The sequence below is a fragment of the Syngnathus typhle genome, linkage group LG4, assembly GCF_033458585.1.
Source record: "Syngnathus typhle isolate RoL2023-S1 ecotype Sweden linkage group LG4, RoL_Styp_1.0, whole genome shotgun sequence".
Classification (NCBI taxonomy): domain Eukaryota; kingdom Metazoa; phylum Chordata; class Actinopteri; order Syngnathiformes; family Syngnathidae; genus Syngnathus; species Syngnathus typhle.
This window is the reverse complement of record NC_083741.1, coordinates 8,729,376-8,748,094: the sequence shown is the minus strand read 5'-3', so window position 1 is coordinate 8,748,094 and position 18,719 is coordinate 8,729,376. Positions and strand designations below refer to the sequence as shown.

At 40.2% G+C, this 18,719-nt stretch overlaps 1 protein-coding gene across 3 annotated transcripts; it reads left to right on the top strand.

The window, feature by feature from the left end:
* Positions 1–10,479: 10,479 nt before the first annotated feature.
* LOC133152522 (troponin T, fast skeletal muscle-like) lies at positions 10,480–18,606 on the top strand. Of its 3 annotated transcripts, XM_061276168.1 has the most exons (12): positions 10,480–10,686; positions 12,448–12,465; positions 12,708–12,728; positions 13,278–13,296; positions 13,373–13,418; positions 14,940–15,056; positions 15,137–15,214; positions 15,481–15,594; positions 15,709–15,818; positions 15,930–16,020; positions 16,486–16,526; positions 18,340–18,606. In XM_061276168.1, the coding sequence occupies exons 1-12, from the start codon at positions 10,500–10,502 to the stop codon at positions 18,377–18,379; spliced, it is 882 nt and encodes a 293-aa protein (XP_061132152.1). In that variant the 5' UTR covers positions 10,480–10,499; the 3' UTR covers positions 18,380–18,606. The 3 variants fall into 3 exon arrangements, with proteins under 3 accessions (XP_061132152.1, XP_061132153.1, XP_061132154.1); XM_061276169.1 differs by lacking the exon at positions 12,708–12,728 and having other exon boundaries at positions 10,485–10,686; XM_061276170.1 differs by lacking the exons at positions 12,448–12,465; positions 12,708–12,728 and having other exon boundaries at positions 10,485–10,686.
* The last annotated feature ends 113 nt before the right edge of the window (positions 18,607–18,719 follow it).

The following is an 18,719-nucleotide window of genomic DNA, read 5'->3' as shown; positions in this document are numbered from 1 at the left end:
TCTCGTTTGATCTCTGATTTGTTTGTGTGTGATTTACTGCATAAGTCATTTGCTAGTTCGCATTAGTAGTGTTCATGTCCATCGTGTTCTACTCTGAATTCTTATTTCCTGCTCTGACACTGAATAAAATGGCTTCATGTCTCTGAGCTAAATCTGTAGTTGAAATTAGAATATGAGCTCTCATCACTGACTCATTTACACATTTTAAAAGTCTTAATTGGGTCATGAAGACGATGCCTTTCTACCAAAGGCAATACTATTAGAAATAGAAAGGCACGTAAAGCTGTTGCTTATGGCAAGGATACATTGAACCGATGACAAGCTTCTTTTGAAAATAGTCTTTCAAGGAGGCGGTCAAATTCGAGAATGACCTTGGCATGATATAAAAGTAACTGACACATGGGTAAGAGGGTAAAGAGGTGCAAGCAATGCAGGAGGGGCAGGGACTTTAAGCCAACGAGGGAGTACTTAAGAAACTGCTAGGAAAACATTTGTTTTACTAATAGAAAGATTTGGTTTCATTTAATAGCAATGTAAAAAGACATCCAGTATTATAATAAATGGATATGGATATTTTTTTACTTTGCCACAAAGCAGAGTTGCTTTTATTTAAGTGCAAACATGAGTGGAATTGGCTCCTTTCAGTTTGAATAGTTTATTTAGCTGCCACTAGAAAATGGTCTGCAGTCTAAATTTAGTCTGGGGGAAATAAGAGCAAACATTCTGACAGTAAGCACCTGTTGCGTGATGTCTTACACTCCGAGAAACAACATCAGTCTCTTGGAAATCAATATGGGGCGTAAAATCCTCCCAGAGCTTCTATAAGCTTGGACTTGTGTCTGGCAGTTTATTGGAATCATATTCACAGACTTTGAGAGAACTTCCAAACCTTAAAGTGTGTTTTTCATGAAAACAACCAAACAGTAGAAAAGAAGGGATAATATACATCATCAACGTTATAAATGAGCACCATCTACTATCTGGTCTGCAGTAAATATAAATTTGGGTTGTCAAAGCAACTCCAATGGCAAGGAGGCAAGCTGACACATGAGAAGTCCCTTTTTAAGGCTCTGTGCTGGGGTGTCTTGGCTTACGTCGAGGCTGCTCAAAGGTGGAAAGTGTAAGATCATCTCTGCAGATAAAACTGTGCCATGACCTCAACAAATGTATCTATAAATAACATAATTTAAAAAGAAAAAAAGACCAAGCCCTTTTATCATATATATATGGGGTTGACGTATTGCAAATTTGAAGAACACGCTGTGTACCCAATAGGAGAAATTGGTGCTGCTTTTGTTTTGCTTACTCTTGTACAGTAGGTACAACAGTTCCATTATTACAGGTGGGGTAAAAACACTCAACTAATGTTTCATAGCAATTTGATAAAAAACTAACAAGATGTCACATTTGTGCACGTTTTGGGAAGTGAGTCACTCACTTTGAAGCACAACACTGTGCAGAAACACCGTTCCATTTTTGTTGTTCCTCTTTTGGAGCAACTGTATTATACTGTCTTGCATTCCATGCATTTAAGATTTCCAATTACGCACATGCTGCTAGCTAGGCCAATGCGCTGCATAGAGGAAAGCATCTGGCACTAGGCCAGACAAGGATACATCGAAATATCACCAGCTTGTCAATCAAGCAACACAGTTTGACTGCTTTACCTTTGGTGAGAGGATGTTGGGACAAACTGCTCTCTGCTTGTTAATCCCGGCTCAGAGTGCCACTAGGCCGTCTCATCCTCTAGCGAACTGGAGCCTTAAGGAGAGAGACACAGTGCAGTGGGTACTCCAAAAATAAAACACTTGCCTCCAATGCATGTTGCAGGCAAACATGTTTTTTTTTCCAGGCTGTCTGACATGATCAAGGTGCAGCCCCTACAGGCAGCCAATAGCCACCTCACCTGGTGGAGGAATTTCAAAGTTGAATACACTGTGAGTTACAGTTTAAAAATAACACTTAAAAATGAGTGCATTGGAGTGTGTGGGTGTAGCGTGGCGGCATTAAACAAAAGCTAAAGTCACGGGTAGCACGATGTCCTAAAGGTTAGCACTTCTGCCTCACAGTTCTAAGGTTCAGGTTTCGAATTTCACTCCATCTGGTTCACGTCTGTGCTCTCCTTGGGCCACTCAAGGACATTCACATCATTGAAACAACCCATTTGTTGTCTTAAGTTGTGTGCAACGAGTGTTGTCCTTTTGGAAAGTGAATGTTTCCTTCCACAGCATTCCTGAGCGGTTTCTCATAACTGTACAATGCTGGATTATTAATTTTTATTCTTTAAACATGTCTAGTCCTGGCAGCATGGTGGGGCACGTCACCGTGCAGAGGTTGTGGGTTTAATTCTGGTTTTATTCAACGCTGGAAGGATGTCTTGTCCTCCTATTCCTCCCGCTTAAAGACATACCCACAGCATGACACTACCATGACCATGCCTCATTGTTGGGTTGGTACTGGTCAAGTGATGACGTTAAAGCTTAAGAGTTATAGAGTAGAGAATTTATGGTGACATAATGAGCTTTTCACAGAAGAATGCCCTCCGTCTGAATCACTCTACCATAAAGGCCTAATTGGCTTCAGAGATGCATGCATCATTGACGAAAGCCCATTAACTGACGGAAATGGAAACACGGACCGTTGTCTCACGTGTGTAATCTGCAAAAACACGACCTTCAGACCAAGTGGCTGTAAATTAATTGGAGGTGAATAGTACACAAACTATTCATATACTCATATACAGTAAAAGTTACAAAACAAACTGACAAATAACTCGTTTTCAAATCAGACGAATAAAAACTGGTCAAATATTTAAAAATAAATAAATAAATAAGTGAAGACAAATTGCAATTCTAGTAATGACACTCGAATTTGATGCACAATTTGTATTTGCGGGCCACATAAAATGATGTGGCGGGCCGTATCTGACCCTCGGGCCTTGAGTTTGACACCTGTGCTCTAGGTTAAAGTAAATAATTTTAAACCTAAATCACGTTGATGTTCTTGATGTTTTTGTGGAGGAGGACACCTCGTTGAGTCCGTGTGGGTCTGAACTTGAAGCAGATGAGAACAAACAAGAGAGTTGAAGGTGCCAAAGGAAAAAAAGTGCCAAATTAACTAGGACTGCAGTGTGACCCCTGTCTTCCTGCTGGGCTTCCCTTGTTGATGTGTGACGAACGAGACCCCCCTTGGAAAAACGTCGCCCCTGCGCCCCCTGACTGGTTCGGCGGCAGGAACGGATTACATAAGTGAATGTGAGGCTTTTTAAAGCTCTTTGGCAGCCAGCGTGTATGGTGTCGATAGTCTGATATAATCCACCGTTTTATTCAAATTGTAATTCTCATCTGTTGAAATCATTTGAATCAGCTAGGTTGCAGCAGGGAGACATGAAAAACCAGCAGAACAACGTCCCCTGAGAACATGCCTGATCTAGTGAATGCATATCGCAGCCAGTAGACAGCGACGTGCATTCAGGGTTAGTGAGTTAGTAGGCAAGTGAGGCACTGCAAGTGTCCTGTTCTCAAGTGTTGGCCACAACTACAGTAAGTGGAAAGCAAATATGACCTCTTTTGATTGATTGAATATTTATTGATCCCCAGGGGTGGGGAAATTCAGGCCCCAGCAGTATCCATACCACAGAGTGGGTACACAAAAGACACACAGATGGCATGAGCGCAACTCAATAAGTAACAGCAGCCAACCAGCACCCCTCAATACAAGAAAACACCCCAAAACACACAAAATAGCCTCCACGGGGTCCATCAACAGGTGTAAGGGCAGTCCAGTTCAACGGCGCCCAATGGAGCGTGGTCGTGAATCCGTGAAAACATCACAAAGCAGGCCAACGTGTGAGCAGCGTCCCAGGCACCCAGTCGGGGCACGTGCAGATGGTCACCACGGGGCTAGCATGGCGAAAGTCGTTGGTTCCGACGAGCACGAGGGAGCGGACTCCCCACAGGGGTTGCTGCTGCAAGGCCAAGGCGAGGGACCCGGTCATCACTGGCCGGATAAGCAGGAAGCCGTCGTAGAGGTACGCCGGTCTCGACCGATGATCCCGGTCCCAGGAAGAAAAAATAAATAAATAAAATATTCGATCCGAAGTCATACCGAGGTGCGGTAGAAGGCACCAGCATCGCCGAATGGACAAAAAGACAGAAAGAAAAAGGAGAAAAGAAGGAAATAAAGAGGAAAAGAGAGAACACTGCTGGGAGGCAGCCACTCACGGCGCCATACCAAGAAAAAGTATAAAAGTGTTGAAACAATGTGTAAGTCTGAGTTGATGATGATGAAATGATCCAATGGTGGCTCCAGTGATGATCCTCTTGGAATGAAGAGTCTGCTGTGTTTTTTCCTCCATTTTGAAAAAGAATCCCACCTATAAAAGCAGGCTGCAGGTACATGTAAGGATGCTTCAACTATTCTGTATGAGAAAGCAACAATGCCTAAGTGGTTGTGATACTTTCTTACTTGTGATGTCACATACATTTCCTCTGCACATTCATAACCGTTTTTATTAGAGCCTGTGTTACAGATATTGGCTCAGTCTCTCTGCATAGAGCAATTGAGGAAAAAAGTATGTGTAAAGAAAAAATATGGTACAAAAAAACAACGCAGGGACACAATGTTCTTTACAATTCAGAAATATGTGCAAATTTTGCTCTGCAAGACAGAGATATGATCTAAATGAGGTTAATGAGATTGCATTAAAAATAAAAGGAGCAAACCCAAAGGCAAGACTGGATTGTTACTATCTGGATTACGTGTCCGGACACGGATTCCATTTTAATACCAGTTGTAAAGGGGATCTAGGACTCTGGTGGACTGCACTAAACCTTGACACCAAAATACCAAAAATCAATCCATTTTAAATTTTACTATAGGTGCTCACGTATATATTAATTTCATAAATGGTGGGTAGATAGATTTCCATGGGAATGTTTCATACATTTCATGGGCTTAATTTGATTTGACTGCAACAATGCAACAATGCGTCATGCAGCCATAAATGTGTGTGAAAACAATGTGGGCATCTACAATGAGCTTAGCACCTCTGCTGGCATTCTAGTATGTAACAGAATGATATATTCTTACTTGATGGATATTCAGTAGAATGTCCGACATACCGTTGCCACCATATTTCAACTGGCTGTGCCAAAGGGATTTGTGACCTTTCTAAATCCAACAGAAAACCCTTGGACATCTTCTTTGACAAATACACTAAAGAAGCAGCTAATAGAGAGAAAAGTGTTGAAACAATGTGTAAGTCTGAGTTGATGATGATGAAATGATCCAAGGGTGGCTCCAGTGATGATCCTCTTGGAATGAAGAGTCTGCTGAGTTTTTTCCTCCTTTTTGAAAAAGAATCCCACCTATAAAAGCAGGCTGCAGGTACATGTAAGGATGCTTCAACTATTCTGTATGAGAAAGCAACAATGCCTAAGTGGATGAGATACTTCCATTTCAACGTTTTGTTGCTGTTCTTGTTCTGATTTTACAATTTCTGACTGGGATGCCAGACTGATTGACAAATTGATTTATGAAGTGGCTGACAAACACTCAGTGACAACCACACACACACACATGCACGCACACACACACACACTGACTCTCTCCATTGTCTGGATGCCAAGCTGATGTGTAACTCCCCCCCCCCCCTCCTCTCAGCCTTCCATCACTGTAAATTTAGCAACAGAAGCTTCTCAGCTGCTCCTTTCCAAAACCCGAGCCCTCGTCTCCCATCCACAGTATTTCATCCATCTCCTTCTCTGGGGTCATGGCTGGCCCCCTCCCCACATTTCCCACTCACAAACATATTCTACACCCACACCTCACTCTCATCCCACAGCCAATAAGGGCCAGATGAGCTCAAGTATCACTGTAACACAAGGACATATTCTCTGAGCAGAGGCTGTAGATTGTGCACACCTTCATCTTGGTCGTCACAGGAGCTTCTCTTCCGCTCTGAGGTAAGCACTGGGCACACGGGAAAATTCGCTTTCAAATTAAATATACTGTTGCTTGAATTAGTTTTTTACTGCATATACAGAGAACATTCAGCAGGGCAATCTGAGCCATGTGATTCTGGACTGTCGGAATATATCATCAAGTGGCATATCTTTAAAATTCTGGAAAGTTCTAATGTTCATTGCTGAACATTTTAACCATGTGGGAATATTTTTTATAATTCCGTTTTCATTACTCTCGAGTGATGGGCTAGTAATGTGTGTCATTTTCAGTAAAATTTAAAACCTTTTTCCTTCTCGGACTCTACTCGATGATTGTGATTCATCTATTTCATGTAGACATTAATAGGCAGTTTTTATTACTGTGAATTGATATCACCCAAGAAAATTAAGAAGTAGATGCTACTAATCAACTACTACAACGACTACTAATCGATGAATAATAATAAACTGACGATATTAATGATAGTGAAGTTGGCCCGGTCAGTTGACGCTTAACTAAGATGATATAATTGACAGTGATGTGATCTAATTTCTTGATATTAATTTGAATTACACTTATTACAGTTAAACGATTTTTTCTCCTTCTGTTGAAGTATCAAAGTTCAAAGTTCACGTTTTTCAATTCCAAATGACGGTTCTAAAATTATACTGTACAGCATTTCTTAAGTTTTTGTCAAGGGGTGAAATGGACCCTCAGCTATGCGGGCACTTATACCTGAACATCTGCAAATGATGTCTACGTGTGTTCACAGATTTAGCAACAGGTCTCAGGTTTTGCACACAAGCAGACTGGAAAGTGATTTATATTTCATTGAAGTACTAAAATGTGTGCATATTTATCACATGCACATATGCAGTATCACAAGTTGAATCCTGCTCATCTCACTCGTCAGTGTAACGAACTTTAATCTGATACGGATGCCGGGCTTGGGAAGCCGGCTGTCACTTTGGTGATATATGGCATTTAGATGCAGTAATAATAAACTAAGTCCTGTTGGCTGGTAGGGGCTTTGCCCCTCCCCTGTGTCAGACTGATGTATCGGCCTATAAATACATTTCAGATCTGCAATCAGTTTGACCAGGGATGGGTGTCTCCCTGGGCTCATCTGTTCCGTTGCAGTTTTAGAGTCAGAAAGACTCAGAAATATTCCTCAGCACTGAGTGTTCACATACTAAAGAAATGAAGTGGCCATCCACTAAATATACAGAGCGCTGATGTGTAGGTATGTACTGCCTGAATACTGAACACAACGGAGACACGGCTGTCAGCTGTGAGTCGATCAAAGTTCTCGTTTGTTGGAAGTTGATGCTGATTGGCTGCTGGACTCCAGAGGCTCCTCCCTCTGGTCCAAGCCTGAGGATTAAAGCAACTATTTGGACTGTGCTCTTCAGCTGATGAGTAGAAATATGATCCTCAACTAATCCTTTAAGTCCTCTGCACCTGTGCCCACCGCTAAGTGTGAAGGAGTCATCTACCGAGACTTTTTATACATCAAATATGATCCAGTCGCGTACAGTATACAGAAACCGTGTCATTTCAGCTTCAATTGAGCTCTTCCCCTCTCACTTCTGCTTTACTTAAATAGCAATGTGTTGCAAGAGGTGTTTAGCGTCAACACACACCGTTGGAACACACTTTATCATAGAATTGCTCGTGTTGGGGATTTTCAGCACTTCTGCATCGATCAAAGTCATTCAGTTTGCTTCTTTACTCTTGCCGTTAACCTCTTAAAATAGCTAACCTAATCAACAGTTGATTTGTAATTTTCAATTTACACACATCATTGTAGCTCCGATACTGCATCATTTTCTGTTTGTTGTTACAGTGATGCAATAAAAGATTCATTTTATATATTTATGTTTATGTCCTAAATGTGGATTTTGTGATTGTGTTTTTTTAACGACAAGAGACAAATTTCTTGCGCGTTCTAACCTATTTGGCCAACAACAATGATTCTGATTCTAATTATGTGATTCTGAACAATGGAACGTGTCAGGCTGCTTGACATTTGATTTGATGTTATTTTTACACCTTTTCATCAAAACAATGCAAAAGAATAAATACAGAAATAAATGTCAAAGTGACGGAGAGGCAGCTATTTTAACACCGTGGTCTCATGAGGCTCTTTGTCTTTGCCCTCAGCTGCAAGGTCTGCCGTCACCATGTCCGACACTGAGGAAGTGTAAGTGCATCACACATTGTCAGTCACTAAACACCCTGTGTTCACACGTTAACTGATGATTTTCAACTTGAGGATGAAATGACAGATCGTAAATTCATGTTAAGTTGATTTCTGACTTGTGTTCATATTTCAGGGATCAGTACGAGGGTAAGTAACCATTCAGGAATGTTTGGGTTTGCAAGCATCCACAACAGTTTCAGTTGTCAATGTCCAGATCAGGCATGAAAATGTTCTTTGAAATTGATAAAATTAGTTATTTTCTTTGTTGTTGCCTTGTTGAAGAATGTTCCCTTGTCCACACCTGTCCTAGAATAAAACGTTGGCAATAATGTGCATGATGGAAATGCACAGATAGAAGTAGATTGATCTACAATACTGTCAAAAGCTAAAGTACAAATTGCAATACATACTGTACCTCCATGTAATGTAAGAAAGTCAAAGGGCTCTATTTTTGGAGAGACTGAATCAGCAATGACGCACGAATGCCGGTGAATTTTTGGGCCAGTGGAAGACTCGTGCGGGTTTGCCAATTTGACAGACCAGTCCCTGCCAAAATTGGTGGACCGTCTACCATGTTGAAATTCTAGTGTGACTCACGCAACACATTAAAAGGGAATGAGAGGAGTTGCTTCGATGATTGAAGTTGGTTGTGACCACTCCCACAGCAGTGCAGTTCTCCATCCCTCAGATCTGCCGGCTTGCACTCATCGGCGAAATTACTAACACTTGGTCTAAGCATCCTCCGTGCAGTTATGCCTCTCACGTTGCAGGATTTATGCCATTTCCAAAAGTAGAGCCCAGTGTGTCAAGTGTGTTTATAACAGATTATGAGGTAGAGTATACAGTACAGTTAAAATGATGTTAACAGATTCTTTTTTTTTTCTTCCCCATCCATGCTATTTTTTCAAAACTGAAGACGAGGAAGGTAAACATGTAAACCAGTACTGAGCTGTGAAGACCTGTCTCCACTAATTTGTTAGCTTCTGGGTTCCATGCTTAAGTTGAAGTGTTTGGCAAAGACAGCTGGTGTTTAGTATTACAATACATATTATCACTTATCTATTGGTTTGCTATACTTTATTTTTCCAGGAACAAAGTCTAGAATAATTGAATGTAAATGCTCATAAAAGATCAAACTGTCAGTCACATTCCAAACAGTTGCTATTATTATTTGTGTGTGGAGGTGAAGGCCGTCATTATTATTATTATTATTATTATTATTATTATTATTATTATTATTATTATTATTATTATTATTATTAGTAGTAGTAGTAGTAGTAGTAGTAGTAATAGTAGTAGTAGTAGTCATAGTAGTAGTAGTAGTAGTAGTAGTATTTATTTTTTGTATGAAGAGCAACAATATATATCAAGGTACTGAGTTCTATTTAGTATGTGTCTATTTATGTGTCTGGAAAAAAATAAAATTGAAGAGTTAACTAACACACAGCTGACAGTCAAACAGTTCAAGTTAAGGGTGTATTGCTGACTTCGGAGTGTTTTCAATTACATGGTTAAGCAAAAAAATGGGATTGAGCTTTTAGGCTCACTACATTTATTTTCTTGCCATGTGATTAGTGCAAATTGTCATTGAGGTCTTTCACACAACTGCCATGGAAGTGGAAAACAATAACAATTATAATATGAGATAGATAGATAGATAGATAGATAGATAGATAGATAGATAGATAGATAGATAGATAGATAGATAGATAGATAGATAGATAGATAGATAGATAGATAGATAGATAGATAGATAGATAGATAGATAGATAGATAGATAGATAGATAGATAGATAGATAGATAGATAGATAGATAGATAGAGAGAGAGATAGAGAGAGAGAGAGATAGATAGATAGAGAGAGAGAGAGAGAGAGAGAGAAAGAAAGAGAGAGAGAGAGAGAGAGAGAGAGAGAGAGAGAGAGAGAGAGAGAGAGAGAGAGAGAGAGAGAGAGAGAGAGAGAGAGAGAGAGAGAGAGAGAGAGAGAGAGAGAAAGAGAGAGAGAAATCAGCTGGTATAGGGTCCATTTTACCAGCAAGCCTAATAAGGAAAATGCTTTTATTATATGATTAAATGTTGATGGTAAATAGCTTTATTTAAAAAAGGAAGTAAGGATGTTCTTACAACATTGCCTCAAGACATGGAAAGGTTTCAGTTACTGTAGTTTTCCATTTCACCAAGTTCTCCATGGCTCCTGCGTGAATAGTCAAATGACTCCCATCATCATTCTTCATCACAATCGTCATCATCTGTGTTTCTCTTTGTTTTCCAGCAGCGCCGTCCCTCGCTCACCAATTCATCTTCTGTGTAACTAAAGCAATCTCTCACTTTTGTTTTTTAATGGCTCTGTCATGTCTGTGGTCTTCATTAATGGCCTCCTCCGACACCCTCTCCTTGGCGGTTTGGTGCATGCCGTAGCCCAGGAGGAGCTAGTAGAAGTAGAAGTAGCCCCTGAGGCGGAGGCCCAGGTAGAAGCAGAGCCAGAGGTAGAGCCTGAACCTGAGGTAGAGCCTGAACCAGAGCCTCGTGAGGAGGAAGGTACGTGCCGTGGGCAGTCTGTTCTCCCTTCTCCCGCTACCCTCTCAGCTCTCTGCCCTCCAGGGCAGTCGGTACTGCAAAACATAGTCAGCTTCACTCGCCAATCAACTGTACTGCCAGATAAATGGGTTAGTGTACGTTACTGAAATTTGACCTTTGGCACAAAGCGTATGCTTTCAAACTGTGCAACCTGAAGCTCTTTATAGGGCATGGAAATACATTTTGGAACGCAAACTACGAATAAGGCAAAACAGATGTCACCCGCATCGCTCAAAGGCAGAAGAAACTGGAGAATAGAAATGAAAGGAAAGAAAAATCTATATGTATCATTTCATTTTATTTTTAATAGCATTTTTTTAAATACCAAGGTAAAATAGAGTCTCTGTATGTCTACAGTACTGTACACTAATTTTCTGTAGTTGAAATACAGTATATCAGCTCTTTGCCCTATAAAGGGCTAAAAGAAAATGATTTAAAAAAAAATCCTTTAGGTTTAGAAATTCACGAGATGGATACTAAAATGATACCATGCTACATGATTCATGGCCTTCGCATTATAGAAGCATGCAGGCAAGCATTGTTGTGCTTTGTGACATCACAAACATGCATGTAAGAAACTGAAATTGATGATTTTGAAGTTAAATTTTAGATTGGTTGGGGCATCATAAAACATGTTTTAGGGAATAACCTGATCACCAGAGGCTGTGTCCTGACACTAAAAAGGAGACAGATTTGGACTGATCAAAAATGGGATTCTTTTTTAAAAGATGACGCTGGTTCTCAAAAAAGCAAATTCAATTCTGAACTGCACAATTAGCTATCTATAAAAATAAAAATAAAATACTGAGCATGACAAGTGGTCTTTTGTCATTGCGACTACAATAGAAACCAGCCAAGACGTCACATGTTAACTGAGGAGCATGCTCATCTTACAATACTGTGCTCCCAATTTCATTACTCCCTAAAAACCAAAGTGACACTCGAATATTTACTGCCAAAGTCCTCAAAGAAGACTTTTCAATGTGTGGGTAGACTCTGGCGAACAGGGCTCTGTTGCACCTTGCACTTCAGTCTGGTTCTAATAAAGAACCCTAAAGTGCAGCACCATCAGTTTTAGATACATAATTAAAGCAAAACATTCCGTTGAGTTTACTACATTCGTGTGTAATGAAATGTGTATAAATTGTTAAGCGTGAGAAGAAGAAATTCAACTGCTTTTACATAATTTAACTGCCCCATCTCATCCGAGGTCTCGAATAAAATTGTGCCTTATTGTGTTGAAAAAAAAATATTTTAATATAAATTGATTCTGAACTTTTGTTAAAGGCCATCACACCTTGGATGACATGTCATTTTATTCTGACATCATGTAAAAGCTATTTGTTCAACCCTCATTACTCCATTGTTAGAATCGTACTTTTGTTGTGAGTAGATGAGAAGCAAAGCGAGCGTGGCAAACTGCAACATGATATTTCCACTGGGGTGTTGGCATTAAATGCAATGGTTTGATATCGGTGTCGTTCAAAATCCTACTCTCTGTAAATGACATGGCGGGGAGTCGCTGCGTGATCTCGAGCTTTTGATGTGGTGCTCTCGAAAACAAAACAGAAATACACCATTATGCAGTGGCTCCTGCTGACAATGCAACACCCCAGTTTGGTAAATGGGCCTCAAAAGCCATGCATTGTATAGTGGCAGCAAGCAAGTCTGATAACTAATGAATTCCCTTCTGCCCTTGCTTTGGACGCTTGCTGCATGCAGACGACTATGAAGAGGAAGGTATGTTGGTCTAGATTATCTGAATTTATTTGCTCTTTTTCTGTGCAAAAAGCTTTTTTGTTGTTTTTTTTTTTTTCATGCACCAACTTGGTTTCCAAAGAAAGGTGGAAGTAACTTAATCTCCTCATTAGCCAAACCTACTGAGGTGTTATTAAAGGAACATAATGAAGCAAAGACGCAGAGCCATGCTTAAACAACTCATCTCTGCCTCTTCTTTTCTTTGCATGAATGTGTCCCACCAGTGGAGGAGGGAGATCAAGATGGTACTTTGTATTTTCTGCTGAGTCGCTATTGCTTTGCTTGTTTCTGATTTGTTCCTGTGTTGGAATGGGGCTCCCTTTAAAGACAACTTTACGATCATCTCCAACTTCAGTATTATACTGTAAACTCTCCCTGTTGGAATCGAGCTGTGTTTTTACCATGCACATCTATTAACAGTTATTCGACTCATTGGTTTCAAACGAGTGTCAAACTATTGAGGTAATTTGTGGTACGAGATTAACTGGTCATGTTTCCTACATACACTAATTGACCAAATTAACTCAATATCTCAGGATTAGTACAGTATGAACTTGGGGTACTTAACAGGGATTTGGCAACCATGTTGTGGAAAGTTTTTCTAAAATTAAAACTCACATCATTCAACTGTCGTCTGGAGTTGTGAAACCACTTGTGATGTAACACATGGATCCTCCCCCTGATTAACCAACATGTTGGACTTCATCTTCTTCCACATTTGAGCCTCTAACCATCTGATCTTTCTTGCCTCTCTCCCTGTTCTTTTTCTCATTCTTATGGCGCTGAATCTCCAGAAGAGAAGCCAAAGTTCAAGTGAGGAAGTTCCTGACTTTTGTGGACACATTTTGTTGTCGCCATGTGGGTTACTCATTGTGTTATTTTGTTATAGGCCAACTGCTCCAAAGATCCCAGATGGGGAAAAGGTTGACTTTGATGTAAGTTTACATTTATAATCAACATGTAGCTCTATGTCGCCATATTCAAGCTCTGATCACAATTTAAATAAGAGATTTTTCATCATGGTATCAATCACAGTTAGACACTAGAGTTAATAACTGGCTGTTTTCCCCATCAAGTAGTTCGTGCCGTTGTGCAAGGTCGTATACGTATATACTACACATGTAAAGAATTGTGTACTTTAAATAAATAAACACAAATAAATAGAGTATGGAGATCATTTTGATTAATACCCCCAAATACACCTATCCACGATTGCAGCCAGTCACCCTGTCCCAATACCCAGGCTATAAGATACACTTGAAGAACACATAATATTCCAAAGCACAGGCTACAAGCGTGCGAAAACTGCAGAATTGGTACACTACCTGTTATGTCGTTAATTTGCACCACTTATCCGGGTCATCAAACATAGAAGCTGCTTAGAACGATATTAAAACTGCTGCAAGCAACTAGGAGGAGCACATAAACGTTAGACCTGAGGGAGGCGCCAGAGTTCATTCAATCAACAATTTTGATGCTATTTGTTTGTTTAGGATTATGAGAAAACAAAATGATCAATCTTTTTGCATTTGTCAAGTTTAATTTTACAGCCCTAAATCACAGACAAGTCTCAAAGGGCTTCACATGTGCAAACATTGACAATTATTCTCAACATCCCCTGATCTTAAACTCCCAGGAGTGAAAGGAAAAACTAAAAAAAAAAAACACTGGGGGGAAAAAATGAGAAACCTTGAGAAGAGACCACAGATGGGAGGATCCCCATTCCAGGATGACCAAGCTGCAATGAATGCAGAGAGGGCACATAGAACATATGATCTAAAACAATCCAAAGAAAAAGTTAATGTCCATATTCAAAGTGAAGAGCTACAGGAAGGTGCCCTCAATTATATCATTAATTAGTACCATTACTAGAGCTGTCAAGAACAATCTTTTTGGAATTGATTATTTGATCGATTACTCAGTCGATTACTCGGGTAATCGGCCTACACCCAGTTTTGATGCAAAGATTCTGATCAATAATAGTCAAATAAGCATATCTTTTTCATTAGCCCAAATAATAATAATATCGGCATAGCAGCACGGTGGAGCACATGTTAGAACATCTGCCTCACAGTTAGGAGGGTGTGGGTTCAATACCACATCCAGCCCTCCCTATGTGGCGTTTGCATGTTCACAGATTTTCTCCGGGCACTCCGGTTTCCTCCCACATCCCAAAAAACATGCTTGGTAGGCCGATTGATCACTGCAAATTGTCCCAAGGTGTGAGTGCGAGTGCAGGTGGTTGTTCGTCTCCGTGTGCCCTGCGATTGGATGGCAACCGGTTCAGGGTGTCCGCTCTAAAATCTTATGAATTAAATAAGTAAATAATGAAAACAACTCTGTGAATTATATTGTTGTTTTATAAATCATGCAAAAGAAAAAACATAATAATGATAAATCATAAACGATCATAGCCTGGTTTGTACTGATGGTCATGTTTGGTTCGTTTCACGCAGGACATCCAGAAGAAACGTCAAAACAAAGACCTTGTTGAGCTCCAGTCGCTGATTGATGCTCACTTTGAGTGCAGAAAGAAGGAGGAAGAGGAGTTAATTGCACTCAAAGAAAGAATTGTGAGATGTCCCTCAAGAATTCAGCATCCCCTGTGGCTTCGGCTCAGTGTGTAACTGTGTCTTTTGTTTGGTGTTTTCAGGAGAAGCGTCGAGCTGAACGGTCAGAGCAGCAAAGGATTCGAGCTGAGAAGGATAAGGAGCGCCAAGCTAGACGGGAGGTACAAAGCGGCTATCTCTGAACTTGCTTGTGAAACATTGAACATATTGGTTCATGGGATGCATCACAAAAGTCATTACAGTAATGGCATCACTGACATCGCAGTTTGTCAAAGCTCGCATCAGCCACTACGATTGATCTTACCACTAGAGAGCAGTAAAAACAGTTTCTACTTGGAACAATAACACTGGAGGAGTATTTTCCCTGCTGCTTATAAGTGTGACTTCATTGATGATATTAATTGTATATATATTATGCATGTGACAGGCAGAGAGGATAAGAAAGGAGGAGGCCGATGCCCACAGGAAGGCTGAAGATGAAGCCAAGAAGAAGATTGCTCTCTCTAATATGGGATCAGGCTTCACCAGCCACCTCCAGAGGGTATGGTTTATTATTCTTTATATTAAATCACTTATTTTTCTACATCTCTAATGTGCTGTCTTGTAGTCATAAAATTGCAGGTGAAGAATAATAAAGTTTTGTGTGATTTTACAGGTGGAAACAAAGAGAGGAAAGAGGCAGACCGAGAGAGAAAAGAAGAAGAAGATCCTGGCAGAGAGATGCCAACCCCTGGACATCGACGGTTTGAGTGACGACAACCTGAGGTAACGCGCTGAAGCCATCAAGTACAGTGCAATCGTTGATTAGATCACAGTGATCAAGTTCCATTGCATTCAACTTTTTCAGACATTGACTTGCTGGTTTGTGTTTATCAGGGAAACAGCAAGGGAGATGCAGGAGTGGTTGCACAGCCTGGAGGAGATTAAATATGACCACTTAGAGAAGCTCAAGAGACAGCGATATGAGGTCTGTGAAGGGCATTGATTAGGATTTGTTTTTTCTTTTTTGCACCTCAAAATTCTCATCATTTTGTCAGACAGCCATTATCAAGCAGTGTGAAAGAATTATGCATTATTGGTATATGTGTGAATGCATAGAGCCTACTTTGGTTCACTTTACCAGCAGTGGCTCATCTGCCTGAGACATTTTCTTTCCCCATCACAGCCGCATGTTTCTGTGGTTCAAGAATCCCGGAATGACTTGATCGATTGAGCAATCATGTGATGACCAACACGCCTTACATTCCATGAATTCTAATCATTCAATCAATCGTTTATGTCAATCTTGAACGGAGATCACACAATTTGGCATATAAGTAGTGACATAAATTGTAAGTGAAATGCGGTTCATTTTTAAAGTTGTTTTTCCAATGTTATATAATGATGAAATATAAATGTAAAGTGTTTACAATTCAATCATATTATCTTTCAGGTGATCTCTCTCAGAAATCGCATCGATGAGCTGCAAAAACAGTAAGTTTACTGAGATACTGCAAAAGGGCACTTATAAAAATATCTGTTGAAACTCCACAGGACTTCAAACAACAGCTTCAGAGTGAATTTGTTGAAATTAAGGGGAAGAGTATCAATGTTAATGCATAGATCATAGATTTAAGTGGTTTGCAATATTCCTGGACTAGCCTGAAAATCCTCACGTTGACACTAAGTGTTAAAGTGACTACACTGTGGTTGCACTGGTAAGACATTCAAATGAACAGAAAATATTTAAGCCAAATATTTTTTAGAATGCCATCTCATAGTTGTTTTAATTAGTTTAAGGACAGTTCAACTTTAGATATTCACAGATTTGATCATTTCAGTCGAATGAATGAAGTGCAAACTGTACAACAATTTGACTGATCATTTTATAAGCTTTATAAATGTCTTTGCAATAGTCAAGAATGATTCAAGGTTCTTTTATTCTGAATATGAATGTTCACTGTTAGGGATTAGTAGCTGTATCATTGCTGAAAAGTAATGAATACTGAAGATAACAATCCAGATATTCCGTAATATTCTTATTTTCTTCAATAATTCTCGTGTTTTTTATAGGGCAATGAGGAGTTCAGGAAAATAAGTATCTTATTTTGGCTAGGTCATACTGTACACCAGGGGTCCTCAAACTTTTTCCTGTGAGGGCCACATAACCTTTCCCTTCTCTGATGGCGGGCCGGTGTCAGTTTGTAACAGAAAAAGTGTGACGATCGTAGGGGAGCTTAAAATTTTTATTGTTTTACAGAAAGCCACCCATAACCAAATAACGGTTATTTAATAACCCTTTCCAGGTTCTTTACAGAAAAAAAGTCAGGAAACAAATAATAACACTATTAATGAAATAAATAATAACTAAATAACCCTCTCTGAGTTCTTCACAGAAAAAACAGGAAATAAATAATAACTAAATAACTCTCTCTGGGTTCTTCATAGAAAAAAAAACATGGAACATTAACTTTCTGTTGTGCCATGCACAATCTTAACAGATAAAAGTTCAGCTCAGTTGTCAGAGCAGAACCTCTCTGACACATATGAGCAGTCTCTTAAAGTTCTTGTGTTGATTCCTTATAATCCTTTTGTAGGTTCCAGTAGGCTTGTAGACACCGCTGTCTTTTTTGTTAAAGTTTGATAGTGCGTCATAGTCTGGGGTAAAATTTGTTGTGGCAATTCTTAGGCGAGATCCGAGGTGTTGGTCCGTTTACCTCGATCTTTGAGGGTAGATGTTGACGTTCATGTGGCTGAACGTCACGTCGCGTACGTCGAGCCAAATTGGCCACTCTCTTTTAAACGCTCGGCACTGTGTTCACCTTGCTTTTCCTTGGGCGACATTTTAACGGAAGGATTCCAGGGGAAGGTTTGTGGGTGGCTTTAGCGCAAAACTGCATCTGAAAGCTCAGCGCGCAAATTACAAGAATGCTGTCGTCACAGCCCACGCTCTAAATTCGGGACTGATACAAATAGAGCGCGAGTGCACCATGTCCGTACACGCACTTGTGAGTGTGCACCGAGCTTTCTGACACGGCTTCCGGTAGTAAATGCGCAGGCGAGCGCTTCCCCATCTACTGGGGAAACGCAGTCATTGCAGGCAAAATGAGCAAAAAAAAAAAAAAAAAGTTTAATAATACAATTTGTTCAGGGTTGGCGGGCCGGATTAAACGGTCCGGTGGGCCGTATCCGGCCCGCGGGCCGTAGTTTGGTGACCCCTGCTGTACACAGACAATTCACATGTGCCAGTTGGATTTGATAAAATTTTCAGAGCTGACACTGTTTCTTGTGTGTGTGAACCTTGCAGTAGCAAGAAGGGAGCCGCCACACGCCGCCGCAGAAAGTGAGGAAGTAAGGTCTGCTTCAGTCAGGCCGGATAGGTAACATCGTTGCCCACGCTGCGACCACCACAACCACGAGAAACTTGCAGTACGGACATCTTACTGCCTCTGCTTAGTGAAACTGTTTTCTGGATGGATTTACCTCCACTCAATACATCAAACGTTCATCATTGTGTTTGTATAAAGATGGTGTGACTGTCCAGAAAAATAAATGCTGCATCTGAAATAATTCACTAAGTTTCACTGTTTGATGAATTCATTTTACAAATCAGACAATCTAATTCCAATATTTGTTACTTTGCCAACGTTAATTTGTGATTTAGCCATTTCAGACCAAAGATTGTGC